We start from the raw sequence: 16,814 nt of genomic DNA on the forward strand, positions 1-16,814 counted from the left end.
AGCTGGTTCTCCATTATCTGCCTATAGCTGTCTTTTCCCTCCCTGATCAATCCTTTCAGCTCCCTTTGCTCCTCAGCTTCCCTTTTTTAGCTCCTCTTTGTCTCCAGCTTTGAAGGCCCTCCTTTTATGCTTATGTGTGATTTTTATTTCTGGGATAATCCAGGGTTTGTTGTTGGAGAAGCAGAGCTTTCGCTCTGTCTCTATATAAAATTGCTTTGGATGCACTCTAAACCATTCTGCTCTCAAGCTTTCTGTCAGGAACAGAACATTGGTGCAGGCAGGACTTTCACAAGATGGGGGACATAAAACAGTATGTTGGAAACACATAGACAAACATGTGTTGGACAAACCATGACAGGACGTCTCCTTCACGGTGCACTTCTCTTAAGATTTACATTCACTCTTAATATACATACAAGTCAGACCATCAGTGGGGTCCAGGCTGAAGATATAGGAGATTATTACTGTATGAGTTATCATAAGACCAGTAGCTGGGAGCCATGGTCCAGGCCACGCCCTCTCCTGATTCCCCACACCTGTTTCCCCTCCATTAAAAGGAAGTCCTGCACCAGTGTTCTGCGTCCAGTCTCTTTCCTGCTTGTCTCTGTGATGCTTGCCTGCATGTTTCTTGTCTCATGTTCCCAGTCTGCATGTCTCCATGTGTAGTGTTTTTCTACCAAACATTCTATTTTCTATATTACCACTGTGTTCCTGAATCAGGAGTTCTCTTTGGACAAATCAGAACGATCAAACGGCAATCTGATGGTCTGTGCCAATCTTGTTGCAACTGAAATGCAGAATATAAAAGAGGTTTTCTTCACAGCTGCGGGCTCTCTCTTTTTCTACCTTCATGTGGGCTTTCTCCTTAGGCTTCTGGGCTCTGCTACCCCCCCCCCCCCCCCCCCCCCCCCTATTCTCTAAGGTCCAGGCTCCCTCTCTGCAGTTTGGACCCCTGCTCTCTCTTTCTCATTTCCTTTGGATTTTTCTGTAACCTTGATACCATTTTACGTACAATAATTCCATGTAACTGCAATAGTAACCTGACCAAGTTAATAAATTAAAAACTGTTCAGTCCTGATGAAGGTGCAACAAGGTACTTTCTCCCAACATAATGCTTTGCAATTAAAACAAAAAGTTCTATGTTGGTCTCATTCATCCACAAAACATTTTTCCAAACTGCAGACAAGCAACAATGTTCTTTTTCTCCTTCTATCCCTGCCATGCAAACCATTGATGTTCAATGTTCCCATGATGCTGGACTCATGAACATTGACATTAGCCCGCATAAGAGAGGCCTTCAGTTGATTAGAAGTCCCCCCGGGGTCCTTTGTGACCTTGCTTACTATTCCATGCTTTATCAGGACCACGCTTCACTGGTCTCACGATTCGATTCGATTACGTTATCAGTGCCTCGATATCGATTTTCTAAATGATCACATGATATTTTTCAATGCAAGAGTTAATGTTTTCCAATACAAGAATCGTACGCATGTGTGGACGCTTTGATTTGCTACAATGAGCAGAAAATGTTTGTATTGTTCTCGTCCAAGATGGCGGCTGTAACCACTAATAACTTTTCAAAACTAAATTACTAATTTCACTGCAGTGACAGAAGGTAAAGAATTGAACCGACTTAAAAAAGTGAAGTGATTGTCACTTGTGATACACACAGCATACACTTCTGCTCATGGTGCACACAGTGAAGTTTGTCCTCTGCATTTATCCCATCACCCTTGGTGAGCAGTGGGCAGCCATGACAGGCGCCCGGGGAGCAGTGTGTGGGGACGGTGCTTTGCTCAATGGCACCTCCACTGCATCTTGGTGGATCAGGATTCGAACTGGCAACGTTCTGATTACGGGGCCGCTTCCTTAACTGCTAGGCCACCACTGCCCCGTTGCATTGTTGTACTGTTACACAATCATTTATTTTATTAATTCCGTTCCAGTCTGCTCTCCCCTGATGCCACAAATGGCAGGAAAGCGGCGGGTTCAGACGTCCATGGCGTCATTTTTCAGGCCGAACGCGCTGCATGTGCCGCAGGGCTCAGCGTGAAAATAGTGCATTTTTCTAAACTCCTGGTAAGACGATAATGTCACGTTGTAGGTCTCTGGACACTCAGAGAAAGATCAGCTTTTCCTCCAGTCCCGCTTCGAGTGTGTTTCAAAGTGGTAGAAAGAAAACTCGCCCACTTGGATTCTATTGGTTGCATGAAAACACGTCACGGGCGACCCGAAGTGCCGCTGTACTCTGTAGATAAGGCCACCACAGTCACTACCTTCACTAATTTTAAAGAATAATTTTTATACCGCCTCCAGAAAATCACCAACAACGTCATTTTAATATGATAGATTATGTTTTGCACTGCATCGATGCAATATCAATGCACATCTGCATCGCGGTGCATCGATTATATGATTATAAGATTATTTTCAAGACCCCAACTCCTTAGGAGGTTAACAAGGGTCTTGACTTTCCTCCATTTGTACACAACCTGTCTGTCTGTGGTCTGGTGGAGTTCAAACTTTTTAGAGATGATTTTGAAACGTTTTCCAGCCGGATGAGCATCAATCAGTATTTTTCTGAAAACCTTGATCATGCCATGATACACTATAAAGAGCAGACGTTGATAGATAGACCTGCACCAGAAGTGAATTCATAGCACAGAACATGAGATGTTCCTCTCTCAGCAGCACCTGCAGTAGGAGCAGCTGCAGCAGTGCAGTCACTGTACAGTCTGACTGAGGGAGGTTTTTGTACGACTCTGTATCACTGTGTGAACACATAGCTGCTACTGATATAGTGTACACTCTGACAGTAATAATCTCCTGCATCTTCAGCCTGAATGCTGCTGATGGTCAGAGTGAAATCAGATCCACCACCAGATCCACTGCCACTGAACCGCTCTGGAGTCCCAGTGTATCGGTTATTAATATCATAGATGAGGAGTTTAGGAGCTTCTCCAGGTTTCTGCTGGTACCAGGCAAAATCGTCACTATAAATCCCAGAGCTGGTTCTGCAGTTCAGAACGACTGTATCTTGTGGCTGAAAAGTTATTTCTCTGGGAGTCTGTGTTACAGTAACCTGCCCACTGACCTCTGAAAAATAGAATCAAACAAAACATTTGAGAAAAGTATTAAATTAGTAAAAATTAAATGCTCAGTTTATACATATTTATTCCTGTATTAAATGTAATTTACCTTGTACACACAGAGCAAACACCCAGAAAACAATGATGAACGTCATTGTGATCATTTGTGTTGTTGTGAAGCATGAAAGTGCGTCACCTAAATCAGCTATAAACTCTGTGAGAGCACTGAGGCATGTGGTGACAATGCAAAGTGTCCCCTCTATGTAAATCATGCTGCTGCTGTTGCTGGATGACCAGATTCATGTCAGGGAGGAAACTTTCAGCTTCTTTACATTTTACAAAATACTGAAAAACCGTCTGCTTGGCTAAATAGTTCAGTTATTCTTGTAGTTTGACTGGTTTGTTTCCTGGATTGAAAAACTTGTCTCGCTGTCTTACATTAACATTAGAGACACATGCAAGACACTGACCAATCACAGCACAGCAAAATCTCTGTGCTGAAGTGTCTAATTCAGGTCTTGTTAACTGAAATGGTATTTTACAAATACTGTCCTCCTTGACATGGACAATCTGGTCACCTTAAACTTAAGGTAAGTTACAAAAAAAAATATTTGAAAATGAAAGGTGCGTTTCAGTAAGCAGTCTTCACACCAGGCCTGGTTACACAGGGTGACAATGACAAGGCTGTCCCCCATCCATGAGTGTAAAGTTTCTATTCTTTTCTAAAATATATATTCTGTTCGTCTATATTTCTATTTAAGAATGCTGATAATGCTTGATTGAATTATATGCATAAAACAATCACCATGTCCCACTTTTATTTTAATATTTTTATTTAAATTACAAAAAGTGTTCCTTAAATCTTTTACTTCATGAAATTTGTCACTTACTTCTTTAATTGAAAAGATAAAGTGTATATTCTACAACAGTTTAATAATTCCTTTTACAGTTGCTGTGATGCACAGACTGTGTGGTTATAGCAGGATACAGAGTTTATGAGTTGAGAATCATATTTGCATTGGTACAGTTGGTTGGTTCTGAGCGTAGATGTTCATCAGTCCAAATGGACAGAACTGAGCAGGACAGTTTGAAGAAGAGGGAGATCTGCTGCTGTGTTGTACTTATTCTTCAGATTTCTGTGTAGGCTACATGTTCCAGTTTAATTATTAATTTTTGTCATTTTTATTTAACGTCTGTCAGCATTTTGAGGAACTGAAAGTCATTTCAATATTTGTCCAGAATTAGTTTTATAGCCAAGATTTGCATTCATGTTTTTCTCGATGAATGTTTACATGAAAGATCAGGCACGAAGAAGCAGGTTCATGATAGAACAGATAAAACTTTTATTATTGCATAAAACATCAGAGTCTACCAATAAGAGAGCACGTAAGAAGACTTGGTTTAAATTGTGAATTCATGAAGTGATCAGTAATAAAGACAGAAGACTAAAGAGCAGGTAGCTGCTGTGAGGGGTGAGCAGGTTCTACTCAGAACAGTTGCTTCTCCTCAGTGTCCCAGTAACAGCAGGCTGGGAGCTGTAGGTGGCGTCACAGGTGACTGAGGTGACCGTGTTCCAGTCGGTGGCCCTGAGAGACAGGGTGCTGCTCCAGCTGTACAGGCCGTCCTTCTGCAGGACCCCACGACCGGCCTCCCCACTCTTACTGCTCCCATCCACCTTCCAGCTCAGACTCCAGCCAGAGGGGGCGCCCTTGTTGGCCAGACACACCAGCGTGGCGGAACCCTTACTGGACACCTCGTCTTTAGATGGGGGGAGGACTGTCAGTGTAGGACGGGTGATTGCTGGAAAAGAAAACAGGACAATTTAGATCCAAGAAATAATGAAGTTATGAAGTGTTTCTGATGTAGACACGTCTCATCATATAATCTCACCATAATCTCCACAATCATAAAACATACACTGGGGTCTCTGCACTTTACATTTTGAAATAATTACAATTCATCTTTACTTTCGTAATTTAATTGCTGATTTTCTCACATTAGATCTGATCTGTAAATGTGAAACATGCAGGTTCAGCCAAATTAGATAAAGACAAATGATTTTACTACAACATTTATTTCTAAGAGTGTCAGATGGATTTACATTTTTTTCATGTAATTTCACTTATTATCAGGTGTGTAAGTAAACGGGTCCAGTCTGGTACTGTTTACCAGTAAAAGATTAAATGCTGGTACACAGTACTGGAAAGAGGGGAAAGCAGCTGCCAAAACCCACAATCCAAACCAGTCAGAGTCACACGTTCAACAAGCAAACACACCAGATAACGTTCTGTTATCTGAAACTACCTTCTCAGAGATGTACGAAGCTGTGGAGATGTGAACAATATTAAGTGTGAAGTTTGTGGTTGTTTAACCATTAAGAATTTAAAACTGCTTTCACTCCTGCTTATTAGGAGATGTTGATTCTATTAATACACACATACATAAAAGTATAAATCAGAGTAAGTGTAATATTAAAATGTGTAAAGCACACAGAAATAAAACAAAATATGCACTAGATTTAACTGTAGAATAAATGAAGGACAGATACTCGTATCTCCGGAACTGTAGTGAACAGGTTTGTAATATCTTATATGTATTTATAATTTATACTTTTTACATGATTCAGGAAATTATTTTACAAAACATACAGACTATATCATCATCTCAGAACAAGTAATAAAGCATCAAACCAGATGTATAATAAATATTTTTTTGTGTTTACTAATTTTAATCAGGAAACAAATAAATAAACAAAACATATCAAATAAAGGTGGAAGAAAATACAAACTGTACAAATTTTTACTTACTGCCAAGTTCCAGCTTGGTTCCGCCACCGAACGTCCACCACAGTGATGGAGTGTAACTGACACGCCGTACAAAAACCTCTTCATGCTTCAGTGCTGGTGTCTCTGTATGAAATAGCAGCTCCTCTAACATTTTCATGTTGGGACTTTATTCTTTTATTAGTTTCTCCATCTTCACTGGTTCTGGTTCTGGTGTCATGTGGCTTTTAATTTGTGTAGAATCCTTTTTTTTTTTTTTTGAAAGATTCAAAAGTTCGGACACACCTTCTCATTCAATGTGTTTTCTTTATTTTCATGACCATTTATGAAGTGGGTGGTAGTAGCCTAGTGGGTAACACACTCGCCTATGAACCAGAAGAAGTGGGTGGTAGTAGCCTAGTGGGTAACACACTCGCCTATGAACCAGAAGACCCGGGTTCGAATCCAACTTACTACCATTGTGTCCCTGAGGAAGACACTCCAGGGAGACTGTCCCTCTAACTACTGATTGTAAGTCGCTCTGGATAAGGGCGTCTGATAAATGCTGTAAATGTAAATGTAAATTTACATTGGTAGATTCTCACAGAAGGCATCAAAACTATAAATGAACACATGGGCAGTGGTGGCCTAGCAGATAAGGAAGCGGCCCCATAATCAGAAGGTTGCTCAGTAGCCAAGGTGCCACTGAGGTGCTACTGAGCAAAGCACCGTCCCCACTCCTGTTATGGCTGCCCACTGGTTAAATGCAGAGGACAAATTTCACTGTGTGCACCGTGTGCTGTGCTGCTGTGGATCACAAGTGACAATCACTTAACTTTCACGTTCACTTTCACATGTGGAGTTATGTACTTAAAAAAAGTGGAGACCTGACCTCCACAGTCACTGGACCTGAACCCAATCGAGATGGTTTGGGGTGAGCTGGACCGCAGACTGAAGGCAAAGGGACCAACAAGTGCTAAACACCTCTGGGAACTCCTTCAAGACTGTTGGAAATCCATTTCAGATGACAACCTCTTGAAACGTTTGGCCTGTACTGTATCCTTGGCCAGTTCGGCCCATTTCTCTTTGCAGCACCTGTCAAGCTCCTTCAGGTTGGATGGGATGCATTGGTGCAGCCATTTTAAGATCCCTCCCGAGATGTATATATATTTTTTCTTTACATTTTCATATTACATTTCATATTTCCTTATTCTTAACCAGATTGAGAAAAGCACCCCAAATGTTTTTAAAAGTGAAAGTCTTCTTTTCCAGTTTAACGAAATAAAGAATATCTCGTATCCATTGAATTTGGCTGGGAGGTTTAGAGGATGTCCAGTTTGTCTTAATTCATCTTCTTGCCAGTAAGGTAGAAAAGGTCAGCAGGTCCCTTTGATGGGCAGACCCAGAAGGAGGTGAGGAGAAAACCCCAAACAATGCCACAAGCGGGTTGGGCTCTACTCTTTTCCTCACAAATTCAGCCAGCGGGGCATAGGTGGAAAAAGTTTGTAACACAAAGTTACGTTTCAATTGAGCCCAAATTCTGAGAGAACTTTTAACAATCCTATTCTTGGTATAAGGTAAAGTGGAAGACAGAATAGGAGAGTGCAGTAAAGCTTTCAGAGATACAGGTTTGACCGAATTTGCTTCTACCGCCAACCAATTCATTTGAGCATCTGAAGCCAGTATTTGAGGATCCTAGTATTAGATGCCCAATAATAAAACCTAAATTGTGGTAAGGCTAACCAAGTTTTCTTGGTCTTTGTAAGTACTGTCTGTGTAGTCTTGGAACCTTCTTATTCCAGAGTCAACTTTCTGAAAAAATTACTGAGGCAGAAATATTGGTTTGCAATGAAATAAGTAAGAAAAACGTGGTAGAAATATTTTCACCGTATTAACACGTGCAGTCAGGGACAGATTGAGAATGGACCACCGTTCACAATCCTCTTGAACCTTAGACAGCAAGGAAACAAAATTAACCTTTAAAAGATCCTCAAATTTCGTGGTGACACAGATACCAAGATATGTAAAGTTATGATGGGCAATTTTGAAGGGTAAGCTATAAAGAGGGTAATTCTTAGCAGCAATACTAATGGGAAATAATTCCCTTTAATTCAAATTCAATTTAAACCAGAAATCAAAGAGAATGATTGAAAGGTAGTAAGAGCAGCAGGGATTGAGACCGGTAGGTTACAGATATATAACGAGAGATCATCTCCATAAAGGGACACTCTCACCTCCATCCCATTCCTAACAATTTCAGTAATCTGAGGTGCTAGACCTAAGTGCAACTGAAAGAGGTTCAACTGAAAGCACAAATAATAATGGGATTAAGGGGCAACCCTGTCTAGTCAAACGATGGGGGGGGTTCAGATTGAGTATTGCTTGAAGCTGCTGTCTGACGTATCCGGTGTGCTAATAACTTGCTGGCCTTGTCTCCATGTTCATAATAGTTAGATCTGAATTGAAGTATCATTTTTTTTAGCTTGATGTGTCCTAACAGCTTCATACTTTGTTTGCACAGAGAGACGCTCCTTGTATAAGTCTGGGGATTGATTGATTGATGCCATATTCATTATCCAAATGAGAAATACGCTGCAACAGCTCAGTCTGTTTGCGCTTTGTTTTTTCTCATAACCTAAGTAAGCGTTAATCTCCGCCCCTTATATAAGCCTTCAGGGTTTCCCACAACAGAGACGCTGATATATCAGGGGTTTTATTCAAGCTAACAATTATGTCAATCTGTCGTGAAATTAACATGTTAAACTCTTTGTTCAAAAGAAGCCGAGTATTAAGTAGAGCTGTGCGATTCGTTAATCACCCGGATCCTTTAAATGACTCATGAGTCACGAATCTGAGGTCTCCATTCGAGTCCTAACTACACCATGTCTAAATTGTAAACTCCATCACATAAATACATCTTATAATAATTAAAACATCAATTACTACCATAAAAGTTACATAACTTCCAGTTTCTTTGCACGACCACACAATGAGGTCTATCCTACAAACCTACAAACGTCCCGCAACGTTGAATCCTCCTAGTGGACTCCTTGTGTCAGTCAGAGCCGAAAACAGCCCTGCAGGTGAATCTGAATCGCTCACAGACAGGTTAGCGCTCCTGTAGCACAGACCAGAGTCACGAGTGAATCCACCGGTTACCTTCCTTTACAGCCTCAAGTGACTTACTGACTCAAGTGACTCACGCACCCGGATCAGAGAGCGGGTTAGCGCTCCCGAAGCACATTGGCCGAGTCATGAGTGAATTCCTCCACGGTTCCTCCACAGCCGAAAACATGAAGCCGAATCTGTACCGCTCAAACGAGCAGGTTTATCACTCACATGAGTGGGATAGCGCTCCCTGAACAACAGTAATGAGTGAATCCACCGATCAAATACAGCTGAATCGCTCATATGAGCGGAAGGGGGATTCAGACCAGCCGCAGCGCAAAGCACATGAGTTCCACAGACTTGTTCACACACTCATCACTGATTAGACTTCATTAACTGAAAGAATGTAGCCCAATCCTTCATTTGACCACACTGCCTTTATTTCACGTTCAAAATATGCACACCCCAAAACCACAATGTCTGATGAAAAAAAAATATTAAAAATAACAGCAAAATGATTCATGCATACATTTTATTTGGACTATATCCATGGAAGATTTTTTTGTCAGTCTGTGTGCAAAATAACTCGAAAAGTACTGCATGGATTTGGACGAAATTTTTGGAAAATGTGGGTATTAGGACAGTGAAAAGGCGATTAAATTTTGGTGGTGGTCCAGAACACCGTCTGGAATGATATAAATTATAGGCTAATTATAAGACTCAACATTAAAAAGATTAGAAAAATAATTATTAGACGCACATTATGGTCTAATATTACCCTAAATCATGCCTTTGGGCTTTAGGTTTGATTATCTTGGTCATTTCTCTCACTAACTTGTGTGAGTGTATGTAGGCTGGGTCAGGTTGCCATGGTAATTTGACCGGCCCCTCACCTTTAACCCAGATAATAGACCAATCTTACAGGTAAGGCGTCATCCCCCATCCTCCCTGTACCCCATCCCCCATAAGATTCTCCGAAAACCTCAGAGGGAAGTGACAAGAGAAGGAGTAAGCAGCAAATCTAAGGATTTCATTGTTTCATTGTTGAACATGAGCAGTCGTGTGAAAAGTAATGTTTGGATGCATTTTGACAAGGTAAATCCAACACAGGCAAAATGTCATATTTGCAAGAATATGATATCAATCCATGGAGGCAGCACATCCAACATGCGGAGGCATTTAAAAAATAAACCCCACTGCACTTTTGGAACATACGGACTGCGCAGTAGCAGAAACAACAACAACAACAGCAGTAACAACATCTAGCTCTGTGGCATCAACTAGCGGAGTTTCGGGGACAGGTGCCACCACTGCTGTAGGCCCAATTACAATAACTACTGCACCAGCACCACAGGTTACTAGAAGATGGCCAACACAAACGTTTATGAGACCACCCATTCAGCCACTACAGCAGAATAAAGTCGACGAAGCGCTTGTGAAAATGATCGCAATCGACTTCCAGCCATTTTCTATGGTTGAAGATAAGGGCTTCAGAGCTTTTACACAAGCACTAGAGCCTTCATATGTCCTTCCCAGTAGGATAACCATTTCAGAACGATTGCTGCCCAACTTATATCAGAGGGTTATATCTCCAAAACTGAACAAATCATCTCAGACAGGAGAAGCAGCCTCAGCACTTCAAAAGTACAAGAGCTGGTATTTTTAAATGCTATTACATAGGACTTTGTATATAGTTACTTATTTCCAGTACTTATTTAGGCATTTCTTAATCTTGGTTTCAGTTGCACATGTTGCTTGTTTACTCCAATTGGTATTTTATATTTAATTACTAAATGCTCAGCACTTTGCACATTTTGCCCTTTTGCCCCATTTGTTGTTGTTCTTATACTTAACACATTTCATACTATGTTGAAAGACATTTGCAAATTCTGCATTTGCATGTAGCATTTTATTTGGCCAACTACGGATTTTGCACATTTAGCTTGTTTTCTGCATTCGTTTGGTGTTTTTATCTGTAACATTTTATATTTTATGAAAGGATTTACATTTTCTTTCAACTGCAGATCTTAGTTTGCATATTTATTCCTAATTTGCACATTTTGCCTTTTTGCCTATGTGTGTTTAAGTTTTGTATTATTCCTTTTTTCATGTGTTTAAATAAATCTTTGAAAGTGATTCATTCTCATCACAAGGCATTTTACTTTCTTTTACAAGATGATTCAACCGCTTCAGTTGACTCACAGCTGTCGATTTGGCAATACTGAGTCAAGTGACTCAAGTGACTCAAGTGACTCACACACCCGGATCAGTTTAGTGAGTGACACAGAGGGAGCCGAATCCTAAAAAGGATCCGAGTATTACAGCTCTAGTATTAAGTCGCCACAGTGTTCTTGTGTGATTAAATTTCTTGAAAAAAATATTAATTGAGATTGATGCACGGTTTGATAAAGTCTCTTCTTGTGCAGCCAGCATGCCGTCAAAAACTTCCGGAGCCACCGTTATCTCCCTTTGGACAGTTTCAGAAATAATGGAGTCAAATGTGTTAATGATGTCCGTTCGCATCATTCGTCTCATACCCAGCAGCAGACTTTCATTAGCGTCCGACTGTGGAGTAAATTCTAGCTCAGGAGAAGACCGATGTTTACTGCGGCCTGACTTAGACGGCTTGGTTTTTCTGTGGTTAGCCATTGTGCCATACACTAAATAGGTAAAAAATAGGCGAGCAGCTTCGGCACTAACCCTTGGTACAATAAGGAGGGTTAATCAAGTGCCCTTAAAATATAAATATTATATAAAAAGTCACCCTTCTGAGGAGCTAATGGAAAACACATCTACGTCCTCCTGTCTCTGCAGTTCTGCCCCCAACATGTTAAATAAGATTCAAGTCTGGGCCACTCAAGGTTATTCACAGACTTGTCCTGAAGCCACTCCTTTGATATCTTGGCTCTGTGCTTCGGGTCGTTGCCCTACTGAAAGATGAACCGTCGCCCCAGTCTGAGTTCAAGAGCGCTCTGGAGCAGGTTTTCATCCAGGATGTCTTTGTACATTGTTGCCGTCATCTTTCCCTCTATCCTGACTAGTCTCCCAGTTACTGCAGCTTAAAAGCATCCCCACAGCATGATGCTCTTACCACCATGTATCACTGTAGAGATATCACTGTATTGGCTTGGTGATGAGTGGTGCCTGGTTTCCTCCAAACATAACGTCTGGCATTCACACCAAAGAGTTAAATTTTCTCTCATCAGATTTTGCTTCTCATGGTCTGAGAGTCCTTCAGGTAGCTTTTGGCAAACTCCAGGTGGGCTGCCATGTGCCATTTACTAAGGAGTGGCTTCCCTGATTGATGAATTGCTGCAGAGAAGGTTGTCCTTCTAGAATGTTCTTTTCTGCCCACAGTGGACCTATTGAGCACTGACAGAGTGACCATCAGGTTTTTATTTACCTCCCTGTGCTTCTACTCTGATCACTCAATTTAGGTGGCCAGCCAGCTCTAGGTAGACTCCTGGTGGTTTTGAACTTGATGATGGAGGTCACTCAAGACAATCCCGTCTCAAAGGTCTACAGACAATTACTTTGACTTCATGCTTGGTTTGTGCTCTGACATGAACTGTCAGCTGTGGGTCTTTCCAAATTATGTCCAGTCAACTGTTTTTTTCCACAGGGTGACTCCATTTATACTGCAGAAACATCTCAAGGATGATCAGGAGAAACAGGATGCACCTCAGCTCAATTTTGAGCCTCATGGCAAAGGCTGTGAATAATTCTGTATATGTGCTTTCTCAGATTTTCTATTGTTAATAAATAAAACCTCAGGTTTTGCATGCGCTACACTTATTTCACTATAATTGTTCATGACACACAGCTTATCCTACACCTTCACCAACAAGGACATTTATCATCATCATCTTCTCTCTTATCTGCTGGATTCATGGTGAACATTATCATTACTCTTACAGCATGTGAATCTAAGATTTTGTAAGATGTAAGGTTTTTATCTCCCCATCAGATTACAGTGGAAAGGTTACTGTGACTCAGGATGCAGTAAATCCACTTCAGTTAGGAGACATAGTGAAGAGCTGCAGACGTGCTAGACACATTACTACACACACACACACACACACACACACTGACAGGCACATTTTTCATCTTCATCTTTCAGAACCCAACATTCTTCACGCATAAATAGTTCTTTATATATAAATGTCTTCAGAACCCTTCACTGCATATATAATACATACATTAATTCTATTTCAATCATACATAATCAGATTGGGTCGCATGAAAGCACAGTGGTTAGCAACGTGACCTCATCTTCAAGTTTTTGAATGAGATTTTCCGTGTGTGACAGACCTTCACAAGAATCTTGAGTGAAGTGAATTCATAGCACAGAACATGAGATGTTCCTCTCTTAGCAGCACCTGCAGTAGGAGCAGCTGCAGCAGTGCAGTCACTGTACAGTCTGACTGAGGGAGGTTTTTGTACGACTCTGTATCACTGTGTGAACACACCACCGCTATGATAACTCTGACAGTAATAATCTCCTGCATCTTCAGCCTGAATGCTGCTGATGGTCAGAGTGAAATCAGATCCACCACTAGATCCACTGCCACTGAACCGCTCTGGAGTCCCAGTGTAGCGGTTATTAATAGCATAGATGAGGAGTTTAGGAGCTTCTCCAGGTTTCTGCTGGTACCAGGCAAGACGGTTACTATAAATCCCAGAGCTGGTTCTGCAGTTCAGAACGACTGTATCTTGTGGCTGAAAAGTTCTTTCTCTGGGAGTCTGTGTTACAGTAACCTGCCCACTGACCTCTGAAAAATAGAATCAAACAAAACTTTTTAGAAAAGTATTAAAATTATTCCTGTATTATTCCTGTATTAAATGTAATTTACCTTGTACACACAGAGCAAACACCCAGAAAACAATGATGAACGTCATTGTGATCATTTGTGTTGTTGTGAAGCATGAAAGTGCGTCACCTAAATCAGCTATAAACTCTGTGAGAGCACTGAGGCATGTGGTGACAATGCAAAGTGTCCCCTCTATGTAAATCATGCTGCTGCTGTAGCTGGATGAGCAGATTCATGTCAGGGAGGAAACCTTCAGCTTCTTCACGTTGTAGTTTGTTTCCTGAATTGAAAAACTTGTCCTGCTGTCTTGCATTAACATTTGGTTGTGTAGTGGTGAGTATAGCTGCTTCCCAAGCAGTTGACCCGAGTTTGAGGGTGATGGTTAAAAGCAGAGGACACATTTTGTTGTGTCACCGTGTGCTGTGTTGTGTTTCACAATGACAATCACTTCACTTTCACTGTGACTTGAGAGACACATGCAAGACACTGACCAATCACAGCACAGCAAGAACTTTGTGCTGATGTGAAATTCAGAAACTATTAATCAAATGGTATTTTACAAATACTGTCCTTCTTGACATGAACAACCTGGTCACCTTAATCTGATCACAAGTTACAAAAAATTAGTTTTGAATTGGAATTGATTTTCTAGTGCTCTCTAGTGGCTAGCATTAGTTACAGTCCACGATTCAAAACCAGAACAGAGCAGCAGCAGGAGAAAAGTGGGCTAGAATCCCAAATATTGGGCCTCAGAATATGTAGCATAATTTCCTGAAAATTAAAGGTGCGTTTCAGTAAGCAGTCTTCACACCAGGCCTGGTTACACAGGGTGACAATGACAAGGCCGTCCCCCATCCATGAGGGTAAATCTTTTCTTAAAGATATATTCACCTCATCTATATTTCTATTTAAGAATATAAAAAAATAAGTTTAAATTACTTATATATATATAACCAAGCACCATGTCGACTTTTGCTTATTTTCAGTATTTAATTCAATTCCAAAAATACTTTTTAAAAAAATGCTTATTTTGTTGAAAAGATAAAGTGCATCTTCTATGATAAAAATTCACATTACAGCTGCTGTGATGCACAGACTGTGTGGTTATAGCAGGATACAGAGTTTATGAGTTCAGAATCATATTTGCATTGGTACAGTTGGGTGGTTCTGAGCGCAGATGTTCATCAGTCCCAATGGACAGAACTGAGCAGGACAGTTTCAAGACAAGGAGGATCTGCTGCTGTGAGAGAAATGGGCAAAACTGGCCAAGCGAGGTGTGCCAAGCATGTGGCATCATATTCAAAAAGGCTTGAGGCTGTAATTAAAACTCATAAACTCTGTATCCTGCTATAACCACACACTGTGCATCACAGTAGCTGTAATGGGAATTATTATCATAGAATATACACTTTATCTTTTCAGCAAAAACAAGCAAATGACTAATTACATAATTTTCTTAAAATATGAAGTAAAAGATTTAAAGAACACTTTTTGTAATTTAATTAAATGTTAAAATTAAGCAGAAGTTGGACATGATGCTTTGCTTTGTGCAAATGATTCATTCAAGCATTTTCCGAATTCTTAAATAGAAATATAGATGAACAGAATCTATATTTTAGAAAAGAATGGAAACTTTAAACTCATGGACAGCCTTGTCATTGACTTTCAGTTCCTCTAAATGCTGACATCAGTTCATCAAAATGCTGACAGCCTCAAGTACTGCTCGCCTGGTCCCTCCATCTCTGAAGATAAAAGGAAGACATTCATCTACAGGGAGTGCAGAATTATTAGGCAAGTTGTATTTTTGAGGAATAATTTTATTATTGAACAACAACCATGTTCTCAATGAACCCACAAAACTCATTAATATCAAAGCTGAATGTTTTTGGAAGTAGTTTTTAGTTTGTTTTTATTTTTAACTATTTTAGGGGGATATCTGTGTGTGCAGGTGACTATTACTGTGCATAATTATTAGGAAACTTAACAAAAGAACAAATATATACCCATTTCAATTATTTATTTTTACCAGTGAAACCAATATAACATCTCCACATTCACAAATATACATTTCTGACATTCAAAAACAAAACAAAAACAAATCAGCGACCAATATAGCCACCTTTCTTTGCAAGGACACTCAAAAGCCTGCCATCCATGGATTATGTCAGTGTTTTGATCTGTTCACCGTCAACATTGCATGCAGCAGCAACCACAGCCTCCCAGACACTGTTCAGAGGTGTACTGTTTTGCCTCCTTGTAAATGTCACATTTGATGATGGACCACAGGTTCTCAATGGGGTTCAGATCAGGTGAACAAGGAGGCCATGTCATTAGTTTTTCTTCTTTTATACCCTTTTTTGCCAGCCACGCTGTGGAGTACTTGGACGCGTGTGGTGGAGTACTTGGACGCGTGTGATGGAGCATTGTCCTGCATGAAAATCATGTTTTTCTTGAAGGATGCAGACTTCTTCCTGTACTTCTGCTTGAAGAAGGTGTCTTCCAGAAACTGGCAGTAGGACTGGGAGTTGAGCTTGATTCCATCCTCAACCCAAAAAGGCCCCACAAGCTCATCTTTGATGATACCAGCCCAAACCAGTACTCCACCTCCACCTTGCTGGCGTCTGAGTCGGACTGGAGCTCTCTGCCCTTTACCAATCCAGCCACGGGCCCATTTATCTGGCCCATCAAGACTCACTCTCATTTCATCAGTCCACAAAACCTTTAAAAAAAATCAGTCTTGAGATATTGCTTGGCCCAGTCTTGACGTTTCAGCTTGTGTGTCTTGTTCAGTGGTGGTCGTCTTTCAGCCTTTCTTACCTTGGCCATGTCTCTGAGTATTGCACACCTTGTGCTTTTGGGCACTCCAGTAATGTTGCAGCTCTGAAATATGACCAAACTGGTGGCAAGTGGCATCTTGGCAGCTGCACGCTTGACTTTTCTCAGTTCATGGGCAGTTATTTTGTGCCTTGGTTTTTCCACATGCTTCTTGCGACCCTGTTGACTATTTTGAATGAAACGCCTGATTGTTCGATGATCACGCTTCA

At 40.8% G+C, this 16,814-nt stretch overlaps 1 protein-coding gene across 1 annotated transcript; it reads right to left on the reverse strand.

The window, feature by feature from the left end:
* Positions 1-4,426: 4,426 nt before the first annotated feature.
* Positions 4,427-13,889, reverse strand: LOC114764497 (immunoglobulin kappa light chain-like). Its single transcript, XM_028954189.1, has 4 exons — positions 13,813-13,889; positions 13,425-13,731; positions 5,897-5,952; positions 4,427-4,889 (listed from the first exon to the last, which is right to left on the reverse strand). The coding sequence occupies exons 1-4, from the start codon at positions 13,865-13,867 to the stop codon at positions 4,573-4,575; spliced, it is 735 nt and encodes a 244-aa protein (XP_028810022.1). The 5' UTR covers positions 13,868-13,889; the 3' UTR covers positions 4,427-4,572.
* Positions 13,890-16,814: the final 2,925 nt, after the last annotated feature.

This window comes from Denticeps clupeoides, chromosome 15, assembly GCF_900700375.1.
Source record: "Denticeps clupeoides chromosome 15, fDenClu1.1, whole genome shotgun sequence".
NCBI lineage: Eukaryota > Metazoa > Chordata > Actinopteri > Clupeiformes > Denticipitidae > Denticeps > Denticeps clupeoides.